This window comes from Dreissena polymorpha, chromosome 13, assembly GCF_020536995.1.
Source record: "Dreissena polymorpha isolate Duluth1 chromosome 13, UMN_Dpol_1.0, whole genome shotgun sequence".
NCBI classification, from domain to species: Eukaryota; Metazoa; Mollusca; class Bivalvia; order Myida; family Dreissenidae; genus Dreissena; species Dreissena polymorpha.
Window position 1 is genome coordinate 7,337,967 of NC_068367.1, and position 22,011 is coordinate 7,359,977.

Genomic DNA, 22,011 nt, shown 5'->3' on the forward strand with positions numbered 1-22,011 from the left:
AGACATTGCTTGACCTTATTGTTATTGAAGTGCGCATGCTAGCTGGCCAATCAACATTGAGCTCGCTTACACATGAAATAACGTTGTTGAATGAAATGTAAAAATGGGTGGAGCTATGGAGTAATATTCGGTAATTCATGCGCAGACACTGTGCACTTTGAATACACAGTTAAAATTGTCGTCTGCAAACAAAATAGCGGCCGGTCGCAAATGTCGTATTATTAAAGATTAAAAATGAAAAGAAGCGTGACAATAATTTAATTATTTCCAAGCTGTCTATTGATCTGAATGTAAAAGTGATAATTAAATAATTAGTTCTATGTCGATGATGTTACAACTTTCTGTCAATTTCCGATCAAATGAAAAGATGATAATTAATTAATTTGTTTGTTTTACTCGCACACTATGCTAACTGACAGCAGCGTATTTTAATCAAATGAAAATGTGAAAAACACGCGCGGTTTAATTGTAATTAAAGTTTCGTATAATTTTTAACACATAGGAAGAGTCATTCATCTAGTCTACTATAAAAATGGAATTAACCACTTTGTCTCTACAGTCGCTAACATGGCGTCTTTAACCTTAAAGCGTCGTTGGACGAAAAAGAGTCATAAAAAAAATAAATTAAAACACAAAACACTAGAGCATTCCAAGAGTCATGGAAACTTGACAACAATTGGCTTCGCTTTGATAATGAATCAAAATCAATGTACTGTGACGCCCTTAGCCTGTACAAACCAATAGCAACATTCAAATTTATGTACACTGCTCACTTCCTGTGCGATGCGCTCAAACCCATTGCCATTTTATAAAAAAATGTACCAGAAGAAAGACTTGTGCTATTCTGAGGTTACCCTCCTTTTGACAGCCACTATTCAGACTCTTGAGCACCTGTCGGAGACTAGGTCAGGTCTCATGATGAAAAAAATTCTGAAGGTCACACCCCAAACACCAGAGACTGATAAAGATGGCTTGTTCACTTTTGAATATGAAGGTCACACTATTACAGACAGACAAAAAAAAAATGGTTGGCTCAAAGAAATTTTGGGCCAGCGCTAGCCTTGAAGAAGTGCATAAAGAGCTAGGAATATTGAATAATATACAACGACTAAATACCACATGTGCAATGTTAATCATTTGGTCAGTGTTTAAACAATCATGGGTGCATTAACTGACCCTTTTTCACCCTGAAATCAGTCGACTGGTAAAAAAAAAAAAAAAAAAAAAAAGAAAAACCTACCTACCCTCCTACATTTTTCTGGCCATGTTCCCTGAACCAAGACTATTTTTTTATTTGGCCTTAGCTTTTCCGACTGTGTCGGCAACTGAACATACAACATCGTATAAGATCTTTTCTATAATGTCTTTCTAAACATTTAACTTCGGCTCACTTTGCGTACAATATGTTAAAAGCGTGTTTTTGAACGCTTTGCAGTTTTTTAGGACGCTATCTGGGCGCCGCCATTGTTTTTTGACAGATAGACTGTATACGCCGCTTTTATTGGAAAAAAATGCTCTTTGTTAAACAAACCCGATAACCATTCTATATAAGCACCGCAAAGATCTTTAATTCGCGAAAATAACTCAATAAAACTCGATACGAACCGATGTAAAAATAATATTCGTTACTTTATTTTGTAATTCTTAATGGTACGACAAGATTTTAAAATAAATACGTAACGGACTTGAAAATAATTCGTAATTACGAAAATACGACCCTTATCTGGAGCTCTGACTTATTTGTTAAGAGCAAAAAGTTCTAAGCGACATTTAGTGACTTGAAAAAGTATTGAAAATTCTCCCTTAATGGCATATATTTGAAATTGATTAATATTAACATATGAAATAATTTTTTTTTTTATGTTTTTTTTTGTGGGTGCAGAATTTTATTCATTCCGTATATTACATACAAACATACATATGTAGAATAGTGTGTACATTCATACAAAGTATTATGAATTTGATAATAAAAACAAAGTATTTCATATACATGGGTGAAAGTTTTCCGTATTATTACGGATTTCCGTAAATTCGATCTTCAGTCAGGTCGTTTTTCCAAATCGTCCAGATCCGAGGAGATATTTTTTGGGGGGGGGGGGGGTAACCCCTACCTTTGATTTTAATCGGACCCGAAGTTTAACGGCTACAAGTCGAAATAAAATGTCTCCTGCAAAAGGAATCTGGTACGGATACGAGCCAAATGATCCTTCGCCGTGCAGAAGACAGCATGACGTCACCTCATTAGAATAGTCTGGCAAAATCTGCCGATAATTTACGATTCCTTTGTCTCCGATGTCTACGAAATGGTTTACAACACGGAATAACTCGAAGTAAATCGGAATCTGACTCGGTTTCCAAACACGCGTTTTGATTGGTTTACGTTAATCGGTCAACCAATTAAAATCAACGTTACGAAAATATATCTCTCAAAAGCATATGGCGGACAAGTTGAAGTAACTTTTTTCCGAAACCCAAACAACCGATAAAATTATGTATTTACCTCCGGGGTATAACACCAAAGAACTTGAAAGTGGTGTTAAGAACAAGTGGCGATGGGAATGGCTCAACGAAAGAGGCTCTCTTGGTGAGAAATGGGGAGATTGGCTGAAAAAACCAAACACTCCGGGTAGCGCCTATTGTGAAATTTGTTTCAAAACGATAAACTACAAATCTAATGGGAAGAAGGCGTTCAAGTCTCACGCTGAGGATGTAACGCATTTGAAAAATTACCGGACGTGGAAATCAAATCAGGTGAATATTTTTAATATCTCTTATTTGTGTTTTTTTCCCACCCGTATCGAATGATCGGTGGCGAAGGTCTGGATAACGGCGGCACGAATTACCCAAATCTACCAAAATCTTCCCAAATCTACCCCAAAACTACCCAAATCTACATAAAAATAATTATTTTACATCATGTTTGTGTGATGGGCACTATTGTTTTGTTAAATGCTTCATTCTTCTCGTGACAATATGTAATTTCCCAATAAAAATACTAAAATCAAATATAGGTTACACACCACTTACAAATTGATTTCTGTTCTGCCCCTGTCAGTCTGAAGAATTGTTCAATATAAGAGCTTTTGTTTATTATGCTGGTTACCTTAGGCATACTATCATTATTACTCTGATTAGGGATAATCATCTTCAAATACTCATTAATTTGTTCATTTCAGGTCCTACCTGGGTCCTCAAAAGCCAAGCCTGAAACGGAGTCTATGCAGGACAGAGTTGCCAAGCAAAGAGCTATTACAGCTGCTTTTATTAGTGAACACTGTTTACCATTCAGTATTGCAGAGGACTTGCTGAACTATGCTAAGAGACTGAGTGAAGATAAGCATGCACTGGGAAAGACAACAATTTCGAAGACGAGTGCCACATACATTATCACCCACGGACTTGCAAAAAGCTTCAAACAGGAAGTGGCAGACAAAGTCAAAGGGAAAAGTGTTTCGCTAAATTTGGATGAGGCCACGAATAACAATAACGATAAGATTGTAAACATTCTAATACAATTCTATGACGAGGAAGAGAACCAAATTGTCTTGCGTCATCTTGGATCACGTAAACAGAATCATGCTACTGCAAAAGATATCATGATGTCAATTGAAAGTGTTCTTGAAGAATATAAAATTGAGTGGTGGCAAGTTGTAAGCATGTTGATGGACAACTGCAGCACAATGCGAGGTGTGCGTGGGGGTGTTGAAACGCTTGCACGTGAAAAAAATCCCAATATGTTAGATGTCAGTGGTGATAGTATTCACATGATCAATAATGCGGCAAAGACTTTACTCAGTAACCTTGATAAAGACATACAGCCTTTCTGTTCAGATCTGTTCTATGACATTGAGGAATCTCCAAAGGTAAAAGAGATCTTCCATGAATTGCAATCCTTCCTGAATATTTCTACTCCAAAGCATCTGATTAGGCCGATCTCAAGTAGATTCCTCCAGATGTTAGACGTCTCCACCAGAGTGATAGAACTTCTAGAACCCCTGACTGTATATTATTACAGTTTCCTGTCCGAGGAAGAAAAATCCAGATATAGGTATATATTATTCAGAGACTTTATGTAAATTGCAATCAATTTTTGTGCTAAAGTTAATCCATTTATGCATAGTGGACTCTTCTGACCTTAATAGTTAGATGAGTCAATTTCCTCTTAAAGGAGTTTCTGGTATATTTTTCTATTTTTAGAATATTTCTTACAGAAATTTCTTTGTTAGCAAACAGTGTAGAACCTGAGATCTCATTATGTAGCTTCTCATCAGGGTCAAGGCCTTTTTGTAGATGCTAGGCATAAATGGGTTAAAAATTGAATTTCTATTGTAAGTATTTCAGAGTTATGGTATCAATAATTGCAAAGAGTTTTGGTATCAATGGCAATGTATATGTTACTTTATGGACTGGTTTAATTTTTGTAAATCTAGTTTGTAAATAAAAATATTTCAGAAGTTTAACATTTATCGTACCAAAAGAAATCATTTTCACAAACATATGCATTTATATATATTATAAAAAATTGCAGTTGTAGATGAAGAGGTAAATATAATAGTTTAATGGTAATAGCATAGATACATATTGCTATTTAGCTTTGCTTCAATAGCTATATCATACTAACTTCTACAGAGCTCCAGATAAAGGTGACTTTCCCACTGCTAACATTTTAATTTTTGATCAAAACCCTTTGTTGCTGGTACTCATTGAAATCGTCTCAATGAGATAATTCTAATGAGAACAAACAACAAAGGGTTAAATGAACAATTAGCAAGTTAATTACTTGTAAAGACCCTTTCACTCCTCTTATCTAGAGCTCTACTTCTATAGATACCTTTTTTAAAAATTCTGCTTGGCTCTGTGTTATTTTTTATGTATTGGTGTTGGTTGTTTAGATTTGTGGTTATATATTTATATATAGATAGTCTACTGCTTGGTGTACATGGTATCATTATCTTTACACTATCTGTGGAATTTGTCTTTTCTTATATATGTGGTAAAACATTATCTGTCTGCAAAATTGTATTGGCAATAACATATACTATCTTTCTTATATGCTGTGAACCTTGCTTCATATAACAAGACTGCCTTTTCTTCATTCAACTGCTTAAGATGGTTGTGTTGTATTTTGTAACAGTATAATATATTTTGTATTATAATTTCTTTTTGATGTGAAATGTATGGCATCATGGTCTTTGCTCAACTTTATCGACATTCTTTTTCATTTTCTACATTAATAAATTGATCTCTGAAAAAGTATTACTTAATGTTAAAACATGTTAAACAGTAAATGATATTTAACTTATTTTAAAATTTATAACAAAAAAATTATTTATGAACATGATGATAAATATATAATTTTATTACCTGATGCCTTATATAAATGGAATTAGGAAAAGGTAATGTTGCAATGTTTTCGAATTGTTGACCTATCAATAGTTTTACCTTTTATGTTGAAATAGTTTAATGATAAACAACATTTAATCATTATTACCTAATGCCTTATATAAATGATAATTAATTATTTTTGCTATTTTCTCGTCAAAAAGTTGAAATTTAATCAGGTGATAAAACAGTTATTTCATGGATGCTTGGTGAACAATCAAAATTGTTGTTGTCTGTATCAGGGCTGACATTTGGAACTGTTCTCATCGGCCTTAGGCAACAGTTCCAAAGTCATCCCTGATACCTTGAGACAACAGTTTTGACTGTTCACCAAGCATCCATGAAATAACTGTACATATACTATTTCACATGAGCCAATTTCACATAACCGGAGTGCATTGTATATCAAACAGGCTTTTGATACTTATTTTAATATGTTTCACAGGACAGTTGTCAGCAAGATTTTGACAGACAAGGAGGTGTTGGACAAAGCTCAGGCAGCCATTGTGTTGTTACAGATGTCCCAGGAGAAACAACAGAAATCCAAGACAAGCTCTGACAGGAAAGAAAGGATCATCAACAGTCTATTTCAAAATAGAAGAGAAACGGAGGCCATGTTGAACACATATCGGGGTCTGCTCCTCACTTTCCAGGAATATGTGAAGGCTTTCCAGGCAGAGAAGCCCCTAATCCATACACTTCACACAAGAATGTTGGAGGTCACCAGACAGTTCTTGGGAATGTTCATTAAGCCAGAACATATTCCTGACAGAGTGAGTGACTTGGTGAAACTAGACGTTAATGACCGTGAAATTCAGAAGGCTGACAGAGACTTGGGTGTGGGGAAGTTTGCCCATGTTGACATGAAGAAAGCTAGAATGGACAAGTCCTGTCAACATTGGGTCACAAAATTCTATAGCCATCTTAGAACTGGGTATGTCATGGCTGCCATAAAGATGCTGAAGATGCCCCTCAACAATCACACCATCAGACAGATGACAGTACTGGATCCTGCACTTGTCGGTCACAGTCAGGTTGAACAGGCTATGAAGAATCTTGGCAAAAAGATGCCACAAGTCCTGTCTAAAGAAGACCTTGGAGCTTTGTCCCAGGAAGCTTCCATATACAATGTTGACCTGCAGGTAAAGGATCTCCAGGCAAAGTATAAAGAAGATGATCGTATAGACAGTGGGTACTGGGTTAAAGTCTTCGACCTGAATAATTTCTGCGCAATGAGATACCCAACCATTAAGAAGCTAGTCATGCCACTTTTGACTGTGTTTAGTGGACCACTGATTGAATCAACATTCAACATCATGGACGACATTATTGAAAAAGACCGGACAAAGATGACAGTTGTCAATTATGAAGCCGTAGCAATTGTGAAGACCGCTCTTAGGAAAAAAAATGTGAAAAGTACAGACCTTAAAGTCACACCAAATATGAAAAAGGCCTGTATTTCTGCTTACTCCAGTTATCAGAAATATCTGAAGGAAATGAAAGAGGAAAAGAAGAAAAGAGAAGATGCAGTTTTGGACTCTTCAGTTCAGCTGTTGAAACTTGAACGTGCCAAAAAAATTGCAAAGTTAGTAAGGTTGAAGAACAGACATTCAGGGATTAAGAGGAAACCGGACACAAGTAGCGATGGAACAGGAAGGAAGTGGAAAAGAATAAAGAAGATATAGTTCTGAACTTCTGGTGTATCATGAAATAATGTTTTAACAAGTGAAAATAATGTGATTTTTAATGCATGGTTTAAGAGAATTAAGAAGCTATTTTATTACAAAAATTAATTTTTATCTGATCAAAAGACACTACACAAAATGCTTCATTTTAATTTCAAAGTTTAATCTTTTGATAGAAGACAAATTAAGTGCTTCAGTAATTTCTTTAAAAAATATCTAGATAAGATATTCAAACTAATTACATAAAAATACAAGAAAGAAAATGTATTACTGTAATATGTTCATCAATGTTAATCTACATGAAATTTTAAAGATATTTTCTACCCAAACTGTTTTTTTCTGTTTTGAATAACTTAAAAATACAGGTGTCTTTAAGCTCAGGAGAAGTGATTTCTTCGTTTTAAATAAGCTAAAATGCAGGAGCTTCCGGGGGCCTCCGGCCCCCTGGACCCCTGGCCAGGGCCTTGCCCTGGACCCCACCGGGGGCCCTATCGGCCCCCAGGCCCCCAGATTTTTTTTTTCAGTATTTTGGGTTTTTTCAACTTTCACCCATGCATATAGCTGTTTTGATGCGTACATAAATATAATAATTAAACTTGCAGTAAAATCAACATACATTCATATAATCTTATAATTGTGTAAAAGTTGAAGTATTGTACAACATCAAAATAAAACAGGAAAACACAACAACACAACACAAGTTTGTATGATACAAACTATATAAATGATGAAAATAAGTATGTGTATCCTTTAACATAAAATATTGCACATAAGAAAGTTAAATAGTAAATGCTGAATTGCATTGTATACGGAAAACTGATAATGCAGATTTTACAATGACAACAAATAAATATGTTATAAGCATTATTTATATTATGTGTTATGATTAGTTATGTCATTATATGAGATGTCAGTAAATATTTTAGCCAGAGACCATATTTTTAATTCTTCTTCTGATTTAATTGTATTTTTGTAAATTTCAAAAGTTTGTTTCATACTATTTACAAGTCCATATTTTGAAGGAATTCTGTTTTTTCTTTGACAATAAAAGATATACCGTTTAAGCTCTAGACATACTATATTTAAATCATTCATTTTTGGATTAATAATTCCAAGTACTAGATCCTGACATGTAATGTGAATAGGTATATTTGGTCTACTTCTACAGCAATATCAACAACAAATTTAATAATTTCTTGGGTATATGGACAGTACCAGAACAAGTGCATTATATTTTCAACTTCCAAATTACAGAATGTTCATAAATTATTTGCAACCATTTTCATTTTGAACATAAGGGATTTTGTCCCCAATATTCTGTGGACTATTCTGCACTGGAGCCATCTGATATAAGTTTCTTTAGTTAGATTGAATACAAGTGCATGTACCTTTTTCCATTCAATATTTAAAAATTCTGAATTCCATTTAGTATTACAAGCTGGAATGTCATTGTTTTTAATAAGTGTTTTATAAATATGTTTCTCTTCTTTCGGGCTGGTTACTAATGTTTTTATGTAGGTTGGTAATATAGGCCCTTTAGTGTTTTTGTCAAAAAGTACCAGGTCTTCAAAATGGTCAATGTATTTCTTTATAATGTTTATTAATCCTTGGTACAATAGGAAGTTTACGTTTGTTCCAACTTGTGTATCCAAAGATTCTTTTTAAATAAAGCAGTTTCTTTCTACCATTATGTCTCTCACAAACTGAATACCTCTTTGATATAGACATTTAATATAGATTTAGCTATTATTAATTTTAAAATTATGATTATAAAAGAGAGGCATATCCAGAATATCAGCACTATTCAATATAATGGCAGCTTTTCAATATATAATATATAGTTTTTCAAAACATCAAGCCAGAATTTATTTTTTAAGCGCAAGCATATTTTTTCGACATACATTTTTCCAGTATTGAATACTATTTTTAAATCTATTAACAATCTAGCAAGTGAATAACAATTACCTTCTCCTGCCACTATTCTATTAAGCCATGTTATTTTCATATAATTTTCAAAAGAACAAATATCTACCATATTTAACCCACCTTCGTTATAATCTTTAACAATTACTGTTTTTTTTAATTTTGCTTGGTCCTGCCCAAATGAAGTCATAAAAGTATTGATTTATAGTTTTCATGGTGTCTTTGCTTGGTGTTGGTAATGATACAAATAAATGTGTAAGTCAAACATGCCATACGTCCCGGATTGTCCGGGACAGTCCCGGAAATGAAGAACTTGTCCCACTGTCCTGTAAATCTGTCAAATGTCCCGGAAATTCACAAAATCCATATATACATGTACCTTATCTTAGGCTTAACTGCACCTCCAATCTGTGTATATCTGCAGCGTCTCCATGACAATGCCTACCCGAATAGGCAGACTACCCTACATGTCAAAATCGATCAATTAACAGGGGTCCTGTTATCATATCGATTGTCTCACGTTCGCGGTCAAACCGAAAAGGCGGCATTGTTTAATGTGGTTGTTAAAGAAAATGTGTAAATACCCAAATTCAGTGCGAAAAAGGTCTAAGTGAATCTAAGTGAATAATATTACACAATGTATCAATATGTTTTCTTAGTTTTTATCAGTTACAAAATATTATCTGTTCTGGGGGTTCTCAAAATACATTTATTTTTTATTTTTTGTACATATATTCCTCAAATATTGCTAAAAGTTTCATTTAGAATTTTTCTTAGCATCTACACAACCTTTATGCTAAAGAGCTCTAAGTAGCACTTCACTGCACATAGAACCTTTTCACACTAAAAATACATTGTAAATTGTATATTTAATTTCAATTAGAGCTTTAGGACAAATTTCATTTTTACTTTTTATTTGATTGCCTGGAACTAAGATATTTTAACCCATTTCATTCTGCCCCCCTTCCAGATAAGATTACCCCAAGATCTGAGACCTGAGCAATAACTGATAAGCCATGCCAGACATTTGAGGGTCTGGTCAGATACAGATCAGTACCACATTTATTATGTAATTGAAGTTAATATATGTATACATTTTTAGATAGAACACAACATTCTGAATTCAGTCATATATTTTTTATTTTATTATGTTCAGAATTTAACGAAATAATAGGCTGTAAACCCAGTAAATAAAACTAAAATTATAAAAAACCAATTGTGGCAATATTTTCAACAAAATAAATCAAGATGATCTAATATATAAAATGTGTAGGTGTCAATGTACCAATTATTCCAAATTTTATACACTTTATAGGAAAGAAAAAATAATTAAAATATTCCTACAAATACCAAAGTTGTTATTATTTTACTATACCAGGGGAAATTTACTAAAATCGCCAAAATAATTTGGTCTCATTGATAATGAAAAATACCAACATAGTATGGTACAGAATTATTGATGTTATGTTCATTATTCATGTAAACTACAGCAAAGCATACATTTTCTGAAAGGATGAACAAACGTAGCACCACCAATTTCGCTATAATTTCGTTCATTTCTGCCATCGAAGTTTGCAGTCTTCCATTCTGCATTGAATCCTTCGAACTCGTCATCACTTTCGCCATCGGAGTAAAAAAAAACACGAAACCATTCGCCATCATTCCTTTGTTCACATTCATAGCTAGGCTCATTCAAATCACTCGTATTCGTGTCCAAATCATTATTTAATTCCACCTCATTATCTCTTCCATCGCTCTCATTGTCCGTGCTATCCGCCATGACGAAAATGAAAAACAAAACTGTCAAAATTGCTTCAGAAATACTCTACAAAATTCACTTCCTTGTTATTTAAAATTGGCGCAGTGTTTTGATTCATCTGCGCATGCTCAAAGGAAGTCGTTTCTGGGTATTTTTCCACATGTTTTGATGGCGTTTTACAACGTTTTTCCAACGTATACACAGGGTTTCCCTACTGTCAGTAATACTTACCGGTCTATTCGTATCCTGAATGAAATGGGTACGTACGAATGGATTCAAATGCCGAATGAAATGGGCTAACTTAATACATGTTGGGCATGGATGTTACAATACAAAATATATAAAGTCATTTTGTGAAAAAATGTCAGAGTCGTTTCGCTTTAACCCCTCGATGCACACACATGCACGCACGGCAGGCTGAGAACTTGTTACCGTTAACGAAAAGCACCGCCATCTTTTAATTGGGAGACCGGACCCACTTAAATTATTGAGCACTTGTTACCTTTGAAGAAAGCTACAGATGGGTTTATTATATTTAACTGTCAAAATCCGTAATTGGTAAAAACAAATAAATCAATTGTTGCTTTCAGCTTGCGTAAGATTGTATTAAATTGCATGCTAATAGCTTGTTTAAACTACGGGGAAAATATGAAATAATTCAGCCACAAATTTTTTTTATATAAGCAAAAAAGGGATTTTAATGCTCCCCCAAAATTAATTTTGTGGGGAGCATATAGTTGCCACTTCGTCTGTCCGTGCGTGTGTGTGTGCGTCTGTCTGTCTGTCCGTGCAAAATTTTTGTCCGGGCTATTTCTCAGCAACTTATGTCGGGAATTCAATAAAACTTGATGGGAAGCTTTACTACCAAGAGGAGATATGCATATTATCAGCCGGTTCTCGTCAGATGGGCCCTTTGAAATTTTCCATTAACTGTACATATAGTGCAATTCTTGTCCGGGCTATTTCTCAGCAACTAAGGACCGGAATTCAATGAAACTTTATAGGAAGCTTCAATACCAAGAGGACATGTGCATATTATCAGCCGGTTCTGGTCGGATGATTTTTCACAGAGTTATGGCCCTTTGAAATTTTCCATTAATTGTACATATAGTGCAATTCTTGACCTGGCTATTTCTCAGTAACTAATGACCAGAATTCAATGAAACTTTATGGGAAGCTTCACTACCAAGAGGAGATTTGCATATTATCATCCGGTTCTCGTCGGATGATTTTTTACAGAGTTATGGCCCTTTAAAATTTTCCATTGTACATATAGTGCAATTCTTGTCCGAGCTATTTCTCAGCAACTTATTACGGGAATTCAATAAAACTTTATGGGAAGCTTCACTACCAACAGGAGATGTGCATATTATCAGCCGGTTATGGTCGGATGTTTTTATGTCCCCCACTATAGTAGTGGAGGACATATTGTTTTTGCCCTGTCTGTCTGTTGGTCTGTTTGCTTCAACTTTAACATTTTGCAATAACTTTTGCTATATTGAAGATAGCAACTTCATATTTGGCATGCATGTGTATCTCATGAAGCTGCACATTTTGAGTGGTGAAAGGTCAAGGTCAAAGTCATCCTATAAGGTCAGAGGTCAAATATATGTGGCCAAAATCACTCATTTTATGAATACTTTTGCAATATTGAAGATAGCAACTGGATATTTGGCATGCATGTGTATCTCATGGTGCTGCACATTTTGAGTGGTGAAAGGTCAAGGTCAAAGTCATCCTATAAGGTCAGAGGTCAAATATATGTGGCCAAAATCACTCATTTTATGAATACTTTTGCAATATTGAAGATAGCAACTGGATATTTGGCATGCATGTGTATCTCATGGAGCTGCACATTTTTAGTGGTGAAAGGTCAAGGTCAAGGCAGTGCCCCAGATAATTATTTGGGAAATAGGGTTTTCACTCATTGATTTTCAAAAATAGGGTGATTTCATTCTTGAAATAGGGTGAAATAAGATATAAAAATGCATATCGTAAAATCATTGCCGCTTTACTTATGTTGAAGCTGCACACTTGTATTGATTCAATAAAACTATAAGCTCTCATCATTAACTTTAATTAACTGAATGTTTCATAACACATTTAATCCTTGAAACTGTCCATAATATAAATTGTTAAACTTAAAAAGAAAATGATAACACGAATTAGCCGGCACTTATTGGCATTTTCTTTCTTGATTCGAAAACATGTGCGATTGATTGATATTTTGGCGCAACAATCGCGGACGTCTTTCGACCTCTTATAGACTTTTTATAACGCATCGTAATAGAAGCTAAAATTACAGACGCTTTACAAAGACATACACAATGAACGACGGATTAATTCAGATTTAAAACGCATGTATGTCGTCTTATATAATTTGGTCAGACGCTTTATTTAACAATGAAATCTAGTCCGCAGAGCGTTTGGATAACTGACTGTTTTCCTGCTCCATCATCAAGACGCTTGCTGAATGAAAGCGTTGCCGCATTACGATAATAATTCCAAAGAGAAAATACCTAAAATGAGCAAAGCATTTTCGATCAAAGCTAGCATTTTCGATGAAAGCTATTGTATCGTACGCATCAAATGTGACGAATTTGCGTAAAAGTCAAATCTGTTGCGTTTTCAATACGCATGGTATTGTATTTCGTTGCGTTTTTAAACATTTTAATAGGGTAAAAGACGCAGATACGCAGCTTATCTGGGGCACTGGGTCAAGGTCATCCTTCAAGGTCAGAGGTCAAATATATGTGGCCAAAATCGCTTATTTTATAAATACTTTTGCAATATTGAAGATAGCAACTTGATATTTGGCATGCATGTGCATCTCATGGAGCTGTACATTTTGAGTGGTGAAAGGTCAAGGTCAAGGTCATCCTTCAAGGTCAGAGGTCAAATATATGTGGCCCAAATTGCTTATTTTATGAATACTTTTGCAATATTGAAGATAGCAACTTGATATTTGGCATGCATGTGTATCTCATGGAGCTGCACATTTTGAGTAGTGAAAGGTCAAAGTCAAGGTCATCCTTCACAAGGTCAAGGTCATCCTTCAAGGTCAAACATCATATAGGGGGACATTGTGTTTCACAAACACATCTTGTTTTTCAGAGTTATGGCACTTTGAAATTTTCTATAAACTGTACTTACATGCCATACAAACTATATATAGTGCAATTCTTGTCTGGGTTTAGTATAATTTCCCCACAACTACTGACTGGAATTTAATGAAGCTTTATTGGAAGTTTAACTACCTTGAGGAGGTACGCATGTTATTTGTGGGTTCTAGTTAGATGATTTATTTAGAGAGTTATGGCCCTTTGAAATTTTTAAGTTGCTAAACCATCCATCGTATTATAAAAAAAACCTTTGGGGAGCATCACCCGTCTCTGACGGTTTCTTGTTTTCTTTGGTCACAGAGGGTATAATCATGTAATTATCAAGATAGCGATGTCCATGCCGAGGCAGGTATTTTTCACCCTTTTATACCCTTTATTACTTGTATTTATTTTTGAAATTTCGCTCACTGTAGAGACATATTAGCAAGAAAGTAACAGGTTTTTAACCAGGTTTTTCGAAGAAAAAAACTGGTTATTAGATTGGCAAATGTCGGCTGGCGGGCGGGCTGGCGGGTGGGCTGGCGGGCGGAACAAGCTTGTCCGGGCCATAACTCTGTTGTTCATTGTCAGATTTTAAAATCATTTGGCACATTGATTCACCATCATTAGACCGTGTGTTGCGCGAAAGATTTACGTCGATATCTCCAAGGTTAAGGTAACAATTCAGGGTTTTTTTTTACTAATAAAGTGACGCCGATATTCGGCGTCTTCCCCTACCAGAATTTTTCCCCTCAAAATACAATTTCCCCACCAAAAATATCATTTTTCACCAAAATATAATATTTTCTCTCAAAGAAATGTTTATTTTTCCTTTGGGCATTCGACAATTATCCAATTTGCACCATGTACAACGATCTTTCTCTCTCTCTCCAGACGAACACAAAAAATCTGGGAATCCCAGTTATTCTAAATATAGCTCTTAAATAACGTTATGTAAACTGGGCAACTAATCGTAATAATCATGTGACTATTTAACTGGATACTGGTCTTGCGCGAGAAGGGTGTTTCGTCAATAAATTACCAGAAACCAGTCGAATTTTCATCCGGGCTATGTGCAAGCCAAGATATAAACGTGAAAACAGAAAAAAATGTCTCACAATTGGCGTTCTTACACAAACAAAATAAAACATTCGGAATTGGAAGATACTGAACGCATCGAGGCATTTTTTTAAGAAAGAATCATCGAAAACCGTTATAACCCATCAGGATTCTGAGGTAATCAACATCGAACATTGTGAAAGTGAAAGTAGACAATCGGCAGCTGCTGCTCCTTTCCCTTCCTATACTGTAGCAGATCAAGATCGTCAACCCATTCATCATGAAATTGAAATCACAAAACTGACATCGTCCCCCGGCCCCAGTACAGAAATATAGTTGAAAACATTTTCCATAATTAGATCTACACCTGCAACTTAATTAAGGACTTTGACTTTAATACGTGTTAAATGTGTTTAAGAACAAAAAGGACGGAGACAAGCCTCTTTTGATGAGTTATAGACATTGAAATGAACAGTTTTTATTTTTTCTCCTAATATGTCTCTTTCGCACTCTTTTTTCCCCTTTCACCCAGCGTCCAGCGTCTTCTCCTTTCTCTAAAAAAAACCCCTGCAATTTGAGTTAGAAGGTCAAAAATGGCCATAAATGAGCTTGTCCGGGCTATAACTTTGTCGTTCATTGTCAGATTTTAAAATCATTTGTCACATTTCAGGGTTTTTTTTGGCCCGATTTTATAGCCGAAATTCGGCTATGTTCCCAATCCCAAAAAGTATACTTTTTTCCCAAAATTTTTTTTTTTTTAGAAAGAAGTCTTATGTGTATTTTATCTCAATTTTAATTCAATTACATCTAACAAAGTATTAAATGATTTTTTTCTTTTAATTTGAATGATTATAAAGAGTTGAATCGAATTTAGTATTTCCCTAAACAGTGGACTTTTCGTGTGGAAAAAAAGGCTTATGAATTTATTTTTTCAATTTCATGAAAATGCCGATAAAATTCCCAATTCCAAAGCCATGGGCTATCTTCCCAAAAAGTGGGAAAAAAACCCTGCATTTGTTCACCATCATTAGACGGTGTGTCACGCGAAAGAATTACGTTGATATCTCCAAGGTCAAGTTCACAATCTGAGTTTAAAAGTCAAAAATGGTAATAAATGAGCTTGTCTGAGCCATAACTTTGTCATTCACTGTCAGATTTTAAAATCATTTGGCACATTGGTTCACCATTATTAGACGGTGTGTCGTGCAAATGAATTACGTCGATATCTCCAAGGTCAAGGTCACAATTTGAGTTTGAAGGTCAAAATGGCCATAAATGAGCTTGTCTGGGCCATAACTATGTCATGCATTGTGACATTTTAAAATCATTTGGCACATTAGTTCACCATTATTGGACGGTGTGTCGCACACAAGAATTACATCATTATATCCAAGGTCAAGGTCGCCACAACTAAAAATAGATTGATTTTGAAACAACTGTGTAACTATGAACAATCATTAACAATGCACATTTTGATTTTGAGTTGTCTCTCTTTATCAGACTTTTATGCCCACCTTCAAAGAAGAGGGGGTATATTGTTTTGCACATGTTGGTCGGTCCGTCCACCAGATGGTTTCCGGATGATAACTCAAGAACTCCTAGGATCATGATACTTAATAGGTACATTGATAATCACTTGCAGATGGCCCCTATTGATTTTCAGGTCACTAGGTCAAAGGTCAAGGCAGGGCCCTCAATCTATTAAATCTGCCGCCGAAATTCGGCGGCAGTCCCCCACCTGAAAAGTATACTTTTTTCCCATTTTGGGGGGAATCTTTTTTTTTTTTAACTAGACTTGCGACACCTTAAGGGTTTCGCGGGATGGAATGAGTGGAGAGATGAAATCAAATTGAAAATCGATTATTTCTAAAAAAAAATGGTACGAAAAAAAATGCGGGTAGGAAAAAAAAACAAATTTGGGTACGAAAACAAATTTGAGTACGATAAAAAGGGTACAAACAAAATAAGGGAACGAAAAAACTATTTTGGTACGAAAAAAATGGGTACAAATAAAAAATAAGGTACGAAAAAATGTGTACGAAAAAAAAATGAGTACGAACAAATGGGTACGAAGAAATTTGGGTACGAACAAATTTGTGTACGAAAAAATTGGGTACAAAAAAATGTGGGTACGAAAAAAAAATTGGTTATGAAAAAAAATTAGGGTACGAAAAACTATTTGGGTACGAAAAAAAAGGTTCAAATAAAAATTTGGGTACAAAAAAAATTGGGAACAAAACGAATTTGGGTACGAAAAAAATTTGAGTACGAACAAATGGGTTCAAAGAAATTTGGGTTCAAAGAAATTTGGGTTCGAACAAATTTGTGTAAAAAAAAAATTGGGTACGAAAAAAAATTTGGTTATGAAAACCTATAGGGAACGAAAAAATTAGGGTACAAAAAACTATTTGGGTACGAAAAAAAAGGGTACATATATAAATTTGGGTACAAAAAAAATTGGGTACGAAACAAATTTGTGCACCGACGGACAGACGAAGCGGCGACTATATGCTCCCCCTAAAAAATTTGGGGGGGAGCATAATAAACAAGTTATGGCAATTTAAAGGTGGTACGCAAACTTAATAATAGATTTATCAATTATATGCTTATTCTAAGTGAAAACAAGGGACAAAATTGTCACAAAACCAGGTTTTCATTGTGAAAAAAAAATCTGATAAAGGGAGAAAACTCAAACTGAACTTTTGAAATGACCAAAAAAAATTAACCCCCTTTGAAAGTTTTTTTTTTTTAAATCTATTTTTAGTCGTGGCGGCCTTGACATTGGAGATATTGACGTGATTCTTTCGTGGGACACACCGTCCCATGATGGTGAACAAATGTGCCAAATGATTTTAAAATCTCACAATGAATGACATAGTTATGGCCAGGACAAGCTCATTTATGGCCATTTTTGAACTTTGAACTCAAAGTGTGACCTTGACCTTGGAGATATCGACGTAATTATTTCGCGCGACACACCCTCCAATGATGGTGAACAAATGTGCCAAATGATTTTAAAATCTGACGATGAACGACATAGTTATGGCTCGGACAAGCTCATTTATGGCCATTTTTGACCTTTGAACTCAAAGTGTGACCTTGACCTTGGAGATATCGACGTAATTATTTCGCGCGACACACCGTCCAATGATGGTGAACAAATGTGCCAAATGATTTTAAAATCTGACAATGAACGACATAGTTATGGCCCGGACATATTCCGCCAGCCCGCCAGCCAGCCCGCCCGCATTCGCCAATCTAATAACCAGTTTTTTCCTTCGGAAAACCTGGTTAAAAAGGCCATAATTGTTACAAAATGCTTGATACAGTTATCTGCTCTTGTTTATACATTGGGGTCATGTTGGTTAATAAGCAAAATACATGGTGTATGAACGCAATATGTCAAGGGACATAAAAAATATTTGAGGTCATATGCAAACTTTAACATAGATTTATCAATAATATGCATATTATTCTAAGTGAAAAAGGGCCTAATTCTGTTAAAATGCTTGATACAGTAAATGAGTTGTCTGCTCTTGTTTATAGATTGGGTTTATGTCGGTAATGAAGTATGCAAAATATAAAAGCAATATGTCAATGGACATAGGAAATATATTTGAGGTGGTACGCAAACATTCCAATGCGCAAGCCGACGCCGGGTTGAGTAGGATAGCTCGACTATATATATTTCATATATAACAGTCAAGCTAAAATGTAAATATACCATAAACAACAGGCTAACCTCAATCACAACTTTAATGCAATGCTTGTAACAATAGAGATACAATGATATGCCAGGGATTGAAACTAACTGTTTACTATTGTGGGCAACCATCTTTAGTATTTTGGTTGCCCAGATAAAGAATAACGAGCCCAGAAATATGAACATGTGAATATTATACATTCTTTTAATAAAATAATAGATAATTAAATACATTTGCTGACAACACATGTTCAATGCATGATGTTTTATTATGAGCCTGAATTGAATCATGTCCTATTCCTAAATAATGAATGTTATTTAACTAGTATTGATCCATGGTGATCAATTGTTTTTCAATTTTTATTGCAGTGAATTGTTTTAAGCTTTAAAAAAAAGAAGTTTACCAACTTTTGAAATTGAGTTGCCCAGACCAAAATCTACTTGCCCCGGGTTCACGGTAAACCACTTATTTCCATCCCTGTATGCTCTTCATTTTCTGTTCTTCCATCGCATTCTCAAAATTAAATTTAAAGCCGATATTTTTTAATAACATTAGTATGAATTACTAACCATTATCACCCAAAAAACAATTTTACAAAGCTGTAATCCCGTCGTAGAGATTTAGTTTACTATTATCAGTGTTCTCTTTAAATACCGGCTGCTAGCGATCTTGCCGGTTACATTAACTCTTGATGCCGGCTACTTTTCCCAAATATATCAAGTAAATGTCCCAAATGCTTTGGTTTTACTGCATAGTTGCCGGCCATATAACTGGCTACTCAAATTTTTCTGGAAAACACTGAACTATGCATGACAAACACACAAAAATTAAATACATCTTAGATTCATTGTAAAAAATAAATTGACACTTCCAGCTTGTCGTCACTAAAATCCAAAGATTCAAATAATTTTCCACGAGATACGTCAACAATTGCGTAATCAAATGAATGAAAAATAAAAGTAAAGAAAGCCGGATTTTACATAAATTTCAGGTTGAAACACAACAAGGTAAAGGTAGTCGGTGAGATATAATAATAATACAGTTAGTAAGGCTCGTACCCTGGGTACGGTAAATATACTAAAACATACCCGGGAATTTTAACACTAAATCGGTTGTTGTCGGCTATTTTGTAAAAATTAATTATGTTTACATTTATGTCAATTTTCTGTTAAATGGCATTTATACAATGTATTATCAAAACTCATTTTTACAATCATTAATGTGATTCAATTTAAAATCTTAAATTGTTTAAAGTCGCGTCATTGTATGACGTTGTCAAGTATATTTTCCGCGATGTCGCACGTTCACTTTTTACCATCATAGATTTTTTTAAAGAAACATTTTTTGGTTTGCGAGGTCCGTTAAATGGGGAACACCATATTTGGTATTTATATTATGTTTTAACAAATAATTCATGCTGTGTAATAAATATTGTATAAGATATTTCGATATTTATTGCAAATGTTTCAAATTGTTATTTATGAAACCTTTTATTCTAATGAGTGTATGCTATCATATTATACTTCGAATAGCAGATCTGTTGTACTATAATCGTATTATTCATTCTTTATTGTTAATTTCATTTATTGTAGAGAATCGTCAATGTTACATCTAGTCGCCAATCCTTGTCGTTAGTGTTAGTTTTCAATGCTTGTTATCATTGCCGTCAATGTTAGTCGTCAATCCTTATCGTCATTATACATGAAGGAAATAAAAGCAGAAACAGAGACGTATTCTTGATTACTTGATTATTCCTACGGCGTCCTCTCAACACTCATACTAAAAAGCATGTTGATGCAGATTTTTTTTAAAGAGAAGTTTCTTTAAGGTAAACAATATTGTTTTACTTTAATCGCTAGCATGTTTAACGACATCGGATTTTTGGCAGATATACAACTCGGATACAATCTAATATTTGCGGGTATGTTTAAGTTTCTTTACCGTACCCGGGCTACATGTAAGTAAAGTTAAGAGTACCCGGGGTACATGTACCGGTAAGTAGTACCCGAGCCGAGAATGTCAATTGAAGGTGTTAGAGATGCATTGAACCATAAGATTAAAAAGGGTAATTAACCACGGGCTTATTAAAATTAAAACGATGACATTACATTGTACTAGCTGTTTATTGTTGTATACTGTAAGCTTGAAATATTTTAAATAATGTAAACAACTTACCTTGTATAAAGTTGGCACATTGTTGTCAGGTGTAGAAACTATTATACTTATTTCTGTTAAGTTGCACTGGCTGAACCAAAAGAATTATGTAGTCGTTTCTAAATAATCACGAAACAATCTACTAATGCATATATGCTTGCTAGTTGCTGAGTTTGTGCATTTCCATTCATTATACTATCGGCCTTGGCAAACAGCGTAGACTCAGATTAGACGCCGCATGATGTCTGCTATTTGGTACGCAGAAGATTTGCATATCCACGGGTGTTTTATGTCAAATGTTATGGTTTTTCAATAGATCGTATACTTATCTACAAAACAGCGAATTAGCGTGCACTTGACATCATTTTTAATTATGTTATTTTGTGAATACTTTCTCGCGATCTTTTCGCCTTTGGTCGACGCCGTCTGCTATTTCAAACGATGAAGATTTCCATATCCACTGGCGTTTTTTTATGTCAAATGTTAGTGTTTTCCAATGGATCGTATACTTATCTACAAAACAGATAAGTAGCGTTCACTTTACATCGTTTGAGATGATTTTTTTTGTAAATACTTTCTAAGCGTTCATTCTGACGAAGTCGACCATTTTGACGGGTGTGAAGAAATACCGAATTTCCCGTAATTACCAAAATCCGCAGAAAACCACGAGATCCGACGAAATCCCCATTAATATTGATTGTGTATTGAAAAACTGCGTATTTTAATATAGATCGTTGCGAAATACACTGAAATCACTAATGAAACATTGTTTTATCAAAGTTTGATTTCGGGGATTTCGGTAGGACTTCGGTATATCCACATACCGCATTTTGTAAATCCGGTTTTGTCAAACTTGCGAAACTTTTTCGTGATTTAATCAAAAAACTAGATTTTTCCCAGGTATAACGCCTACGCCAACAGGTAGATCGCATTCTTCTCCATATACATGCAAAATTTCAGCAAAAGTAACTGACCAGTTTTCAAGGCGCTCAAATCGCAGTGATTTGCCTCAGCTTAACGAAACTTAGCCCCCTTTATCATTCGTTCGAATGAACGTCATCAATGATGACGTCCAATACATCACTCATTCCATATAGGAAGATGTGTCTCATGATTATTATATCTCAATTCTATTTCAATTTAATCTTTGCAAACATACTACATTATGAAAAATGCAATGAATATAGTGCAAACATGTACAAATGTAATACTGAGAGAGTAACTAAAAAAATCCCCCAAAAAGG

General features: G+C 34.7%; 1 protein-coding gene and 1 pseudogene across 1 annotated transcript; one reads left to right on the forward strand and one right to left on the reverse strand.

The window, feature by feature from the left end:
* LOC127855897 (pyridoxal phosphate phosphatase PHOSPHO2-like) overlaps positions 1-21,672 on the reverse strand; it is a 55,277-nt pseudogene extending 33,605 nt beyond the window's left edge.
* Positions 1,991-7,615, forward strand: LOC127854798 (uncharacterized). Its single transcript, XM_052389846.1, has 3 exons — positions 1,991-2,751; positions 3,177-4,048; positions 5,828-7,615. The coding sequence occupies exons 1-3, from the start codon at positions 2,491-2,493 to the stop codon at positions 7,065-7,067; spliced, it is 2,373 nt and encodes a 790-aa protein (XP_052245806.1). The 5' UTR covers positions 1,991-2,490; the 3' UTR covers positions 7,068-7,615.
* Positions 21,673-22,011: the final 339 nt, after the last annotated feature.